This window comes from Apteryx mantelli, chromosome 22, assembly GCF_036417845.1.
Source record: "Apteryx mantelli isolate bAptMan1 chromosome 22, bAptMan1.hap1, whole genome shotgun sequence".
Taxonomy (NCBI): domain Eukaryota; kingdom Metazoa; phylum Chordata; class Aves; order Apterygiformes; family Apterygidae; genus Apteryx; species Apteryx mantelli.
The window spans coordinates 2,197,923-2,204,313 of record NC_089999.1 but is presented as its reverse complement, the minus strand read 5'-3'; the positions used below and the strand labels follow the sequence as shown (position 1 = coordinate 2,204,313).

The 6,391-nt window shown below is 49.6% G+C and overlaps 1 protein-coding gene across 2 annotated transcripts in view; it reads right to left on the bottom strand.

The window, feature by feature from the left end:
• Window positions 1–1,196: 1,196 nt before the first annotated feature.
• The window catches only part of BAZ1B (bromodomain adjacent to zinc finger domain 1B), a 57,297-nt gene continuing 52,102 nt past the window's right edge, over window positions 1,197–6,391 (bottom strand). Inside the window, exons 17-19 of one of the 2 annotated variants that reach the window (XM_067309535.1) lie at window positions 5,909–6,060; window positions 4,095–4,198; window positions 1,197–3,454 (exon numbers count right to left, since the gene is read on the bottom strand). In XM_067309535.1, the coding sequence (XP_067165636.1) occupies window positions 3,088–3,454; window positions 4,095–4,198; window positions 5,909–6,060 (623 nt within the window). In that variant the 3' untranslated portion in view covers window positions 1,197–3,087. The remainder of the gene's footprint in view (window positions 3,455–4,094; window positions 4,199–5,908; window positions 6,061–6,391) is intronic. The other variant, XM_067309536.1, reaches the window with a different exon arrangement.

Below are 6,391 nucleotides of genomic sequence, written 5' to 3'. Positions count from 1 at the left end.
CACTTTGTAGGCAGTTAAGCTTTGCCCTGCTATACAGAGATTTTCATCACAGGATGCAAATGCAGTCAGAGGTTGGTAGGAACTGTTAGACCCACAGGAACACATGCACCTTGGGCCAGCTCCAGGAGCACTGCCTAGCTTGGTTTCTGCACCAGGACTATAAAGACACCTGGGTAAGTATCACAGTCCTGGCAATGTTAAAAATGCAGACATTAAACTTTGGCCAATACATTAGTTCCATCAGTGACTGGTTGCACATCACTATCAGTCTGTCCCTCCCAAATCAGTACTGCCTTGGTCTGGCTCTGGAGCTTGGTATGCTAGTGTCCCTGTTACACTGTTGGAGACCAGCACAGTTTGGGAGTTGTGCTCTTTGGAGACACAGTGCGACCATTCCTCGCTGCTCTCTGAACTGAAGCAAACAAGTCTGCGATTGCAAAATACACATTGACAAAACTAGGGAGGAAGTTTTGATGCTCATCCAGCCAAGCGACACTGAGGTGAAAGAGCAAAGATGTTTCAACTGCCCCCATCACTCCTTCATATTCCCATCAGGAGAGCAACCCATGGCACCACCCTGCAGTTGAGAAGTGGTACATGTTGTGGCAGGAGGACAAGTGTCACGCTGGGAGTCCAAGGGAGGCAAGGGATCAAGAAGGGTGGCCAGCTCAAGGGTTGCTCCCTCACGCTGGTCAACTTCTGCTGTCCAGGAGCAGGAAGAGCAGAGCCCTTTTGCCTCTTGGGGAAATAATCCACAGGGCCAGCTTGGAGCACAGAACACGCATGCCCATGTCAGCAGTCACCTTCCACCCAATAAGGTTTGGGAGAGGTGTTGTGTGAAAGCAGCCTTGCTGCAGAGCTAATTACAGCAGCGCAACCCAGCTGCCCAAGCATGCTCAGTGAGTAGGCCGTGCTACCTGGCACCATGAGCAGCATGCCCCAGGGGCTGGTATAACCAGCCTAGAGCAGAGTTTGGCTTAGAAGAGGGTTCTTCACAGAGCTGTAAAATGACTGAACCCAGACTCACTGTTCCTTTGATCCCTTGCTTTGTGGCCCCGTTTTTCCTCAAGAAATCAGGCAGTGACATCACTGACAGAGGCTCTGAGGAAGGGAGAGCTCTGCAAGTGGCAAGGTATCCCAGACAGTCCTGCACAAACAGAGCGCACTGCAAAGGATTTGCTGTAAGCTAATTTTACAAACACAGGTACATAATGTTTATTTTTAAGTTTCCAATTTATTACAAGTACAGCCCTTAGCAGAAACCCCCTCCCCCCACAAATGACATTTATTTTTAAAAAATGTACAGTTCCAAAGGTTTCACCATGTAGGACCTGCAGAAAATGTTCTATATTAACGGGACAAAACAAAGCCTCTGAAGGGGACGTGCGAAATACAAACGTCAGTGCTATTTTGTGGGGCAGGGTGTTGGGGCTGGGGAGAGAAGGAGGAAATGGCTGGAAACCTGTCATAGTCTTTGCAGCCACCGACAGTCCAGAACTGAAACAAATGCCTGGAATCGTTAAACAATTAAAAAGTCCACAAAACTATGCTGCAATTTAATTGATGATTTTTTTATTCTTAAATCACAGGAGCTGCAACAGCGGTTTTTGTATTTTCTGTTAAAAAAAAAATCGGTATGGAACAGCCTTGTTATCCTTTTGTTCCAAATTAAGGATCTATATAATAAAAAGTTCAAACCCTGATTGTATGATCAAAACCTGTCATGACAGAGGGAGAAGTGATTAAAAAACATCCTTTTCTTAGAGAAAAGTCAGTATCTCGAGTGGCAGAACCCACTTCTGGGGCCACAACAGAGCAGCTTCATACTCTTCCCAGCAAGATCGGGCTTCTCTGCTGGTTGGCCAGTGTGAGATGGTCCTTGCTGTGCTGAAGGAGGGCGAGGGAGGTGAGTTAGGGAAGGTAAGTTAGGGAAGGTATTACTATAAAAGGAGATAAGAGCATGGCTAGAGAGGGACTGGGAGACCCCCACCAAATCCCCCTGTGTAACTCCAGCTACTGAGAGGAAAATGAGTGTTTGAGAGGGGGAAAATATAAAGCAAACACGATTTCATATAAACTGTACATGTGCCAAAGCAAGACAATGGTATCTTACAGGTGTTCTTTATACAGGATCACTGCTAGAAACAAGCCACTTTCAATAACTAGAAAATTAATTTAAAAAGTTACACAGAGCATGTTTCTGCTGCTCCCTTTGCCCTGGACTTCCCTACAGGGCGTGCAGAAAACCATGCCTTCAATATGCCTCTGGCACTTGGTTCATCCACTCAAAGGGCTACATGATCATGTGCTGTTAAAGGTGAGCAGTAAAACCAACTGTCTGCTCTTTGCCATGTACACGTGAAGTGCTGAGCTCAGAAGAACTCTCTCTTCAGAGCACAACCTCAAGAGATCGCTCCCCCAGAAGAGAGAGAGGGAAAAAGCAAGAGCACCTTGAAGCCAATTGTATTATGATGCTGGTGAAAGCTTTATCTCCATAAATGTAAGTGCTTGCTCGCCCTACGCAGCCCCTCATTGGGGGCTCAAAATTAACACCATATAAATATATACATACAAGAACTAGCAGCCCATTGGCCTGATCACACCCAGTCCTTCTGTGAAGCAATATGATCCCTCCCCACGCCAGCTCAAGGCTGGTTTCACATCACAGGCAGCAGACAGCAGAGGTCCCACCATGCTCCAGCGCTGGCTGTTCACAGAGACGGGAGGAAGCGGCTCGTTTCGAGGAAGCCAACAGTGCCCAAACTGGAGTAGGCTTCATGCTCCCTGCCCAGCCAGGCTTTGGCCAGGCCTTCCCCTTGCCCTCCCACCTTCTCCTCCTAGCAGGACAGTCTCATAAGAGCTTTGTCTATTTTGCAGGAAGCAGCAAGTCATCTCTGCTCACTCAATGGATGTCCAAATACTTCAGGAAATTGCAGAAAAATTAGAACTAGGATGGGCCAAAGGAAAGGCTGGATTAATAGAGAAGTGCCTGCTGCTTCCTAACTCCCTCCAGACAGCCCATCCTGCTGCCCAGCAGCACCAGAAGACCTGCTCCAGCTCTGACTCTCCCCCTAACCTCCCCATCCCTCATTTCTTCCTCTTCCGCCCCCGGGAATGTTCAAGGGACTCTGGCTCACTGTCCCCTTCCTGTTCCTCCAGTCCCTGGCACCTGGCAGAGAGCTTCTTGCGTTTCCTGCGTGCATATGTGTGGCCAGGCAGATGTTTGTGCACCATGTCAATCAAACACTGTTCTGTCTTCTCAAGGCAGGACAGTACGTGACTCCCGTTCTGGTTGTAGCGCTCAGCATTGGAGAACACCTGTTTGATGTCAGAGAGGAACTCTTGCACTGAGCGGTAATTGCCACAAGAGCACTTGCTCTGCATAGTCTGGAAGTCCATAGGGTTGCTGATGACCTCAAAGTAATCTTCGGCTTCCTCCGTGGTCACTGGCTCCCTGCCGAAGGAAGGGCCACAAAGATAGGAAGAAAATGACAGTCAGGACCTGCCAACTACACAGTTCAGAGCTGTAGAGAAGTGTGAATCACATGCCCCTCCGCACTGTCCCTTTGCACAAGCAGTAGCCCTAGCCTGCTCATCCCAGCAGTGCTGTAATAAAATCAAGTATCCTGACAATGCATAAGATGGGTTAAGCCCAGAGGTGGCCAGCAGCACCGATGGCAGGAAGGCCAGCACCCTGTCCTTCTGCCCAGAAAGGTGGTATGAGGACAAGGACTGGCACCAGCAGGTCAGAGCTATGTTCTTTCAGTCATGCAGCCCGGAGAGCATTCTGCACACGCTGAAGGCTGCAGAAAGCACTGATCCCATCCTCCTCTCTTCAGCCCACGGCCCACCACCCTTGCTGTTACGCTACCTCAAAAGAGCCCCACTTCCTATGCTCAGCAGAGAACTGAGAGCATGGTGGTTTCTATTGAAGCAGATTTGCTCCCTTCCTTCCCTTCTGTAACTTGCTTTTGAAGCCCAGGTCCCACAGCCAGCAAGTGGATCCAGCGGGCCCACAGCATGGCCAGTCCACCTCCACCCACAGTCTGGGGACAGCCCAGCACACACAGAGAAGGAGGCTGATCTGCCCTCACCTGAAGGGCCAGCTAAAGCGATACTTGATCAATTTGCTGAGGATTTCCTCACATTTCTGCAATTCGAGGCTTTGGCGACGTGCCGTCTTCTTCGTTTGAAGGACCTGGCCACACAAAGGAGAGATGCTGTTAAAAGGAGGGGAACCACTATAGGGCTTAGTGTTCAGCAAACAGTTTCTAGGCCAAAGAAGCTGGTTCCTAGCAGAGTTTTCTTTTTCAATCCTCTCACTTACAAGCTAGTGTCTCAAGGGGTGGGGAGAAGTAGTACTGCTGCAAAAACAAAGTTTAAGTCTTTCAAATGCAGCCCTCCCTCCCCGTAATCAAGAGGCAAACTGCTGCGGGACCTTTGATGGTAACAGCCAAGGCATGCCGTGGCAGCTTGAGTTACAGAATGGGAACCCCATTCAGAAGCTCTGACGGGAATAGTTTACATGCAGCCTGTCTTTTCTCTAGGGGCAGCAAGCTTTTTCAAGATAGGTTCAAAGGCAACACGGTCAAAACAAGCAGCCAAAGAATAAATGACAGCAAATGGAGTGTGTAAATTCCCTCTCCCTTCTCTGAGCCCCTGGCGGACAGCATGCGAGAGGCAGAGGGAGAAAGCACTTGTGTTGCTGTATTAACAGGCCCACTGCAGAGACTACCATGCCTTTTTAAATACCAAACAGCTGCTGATGCCTTGAGTGCTGCTGTCCTGAAGAAGTACAAAAGCAGAACACAAGGTCAGCCACTTGCCTAGGGATCTGCCTAGGGTCAGCCCCCACTAGAGGGGCATCTATCCCAGCTCTGACCACACAGCTTGAGAGGTATCGCTGCTTATGATACGTCAGATGACAGCAAGGCTCCACAACACAGGGCACTTACTCCTGAGCCAGCTGTTTTTTCCCAGAACAAAGAGTAAGTGGAAGAGCTCTAGCAGAGCCCTCTTTCCCATGTCAGTGTTTTGTCAAAGGTCCTGAGCCAGCTGCTCCAGGAAGACTGTTCCCACTTGAATATCCCTCTAAGTTGGCTGTGGCAGCCCATGCTGGACTTGCTCATTTGGTTGGCCTCCAATATGTAACACAGACCAGCTAAAAGAACACTGCAGAACCACTAACCAGCCCACATACCCTACACAAGAAGCAAAGACTGTGATCAAGGGCAACCAAGAAAAGTGACAGGATACACCAGCAGCACTATTAGTGCTGACCAGCAGACACATGGCACATCTAGCAGAAGCTTGTGACGTCACCCATGGGGCTAGAGTATCCTCACGTATCCCCTGTGGTGTGTCCCTCTCCAGGACAAATAGCACAGAATGCTGCAGCTCCACCCCGCCTAGCACGCACGCACAAGATTGCTCTGTTCATGAGCATAAGGTTTTATTCTTTAAATATCAAGTGAAACCTAAACCAGCTGAATTATGTCCTGGAGGTTGGGGAGTGAGTGTACGGACAACTGTCAGAAAATGGCCAAGGCTGGGGAGCAATGGTCCTGCATCGCTGGCATTCTCTGACTGTCCAGGACCCCGTCAGCCCCCCCCCTCTCTGCAGAGACATATGGATACTATTTAAAACCCTTTAACAAGCTGCAGGCTGCCTGCTAATCAAGCAGGACAATGTGTGAAAGCGGCTGGGGAAAGATGCCTAGCATATCTGTGCTCCATTTGTGCTGGGCCCTTAAGGATATGCCTCCTTTGTTAACCCGACCTCAGCCCAGCATGGGTTTCACAATACAATTCAGGGTATTTCTCTGCGAAGGGGAGGGAGGAAGTGTGACACCTGTTTCGTTTATAACTCATGATGTGAGCAGCCTCCTGGGAGCAATTTGGCTCTTACCAGCTCATCAATGTCTGCTCCGTTGACAGGTGCAGCCCGCTGCCGGGGTCCCCTGGTGGAGTGCAGTGACTGCTTCTTCCTTTGGTGCCTTCCCTGCCTCAAGGAGTACATGGTTGTGCTCTGCTTGCCCCGGGCTGGCTTTCTGGGTCTCACTGAAACATATAAGCCATGGGCTTAGAGGAATGGGTTAACTTGGAAGGGAAGTGGAGGCACATTTCTCAACTGCACAAATCAAATCAAAGACAGAGCAAGTAGGTAGTATTAACTTCACCTCTTCTCACCTGGTTGTGGGAAGCTGACTCAAGCAACGCTACCTCTCTGAGGCAGGGAGCACTGTCTGCGCGCACACACACACACACAAACAGACCCACGTTCAAAGAGTCAAATACAAAGCACAGCCATTCTAGATCCAATACGTGAAGCAGAGATCACCAGTCCTTTGCCCAGCCATGCACACCAGACTCTCACTCACAGCACAGAAGA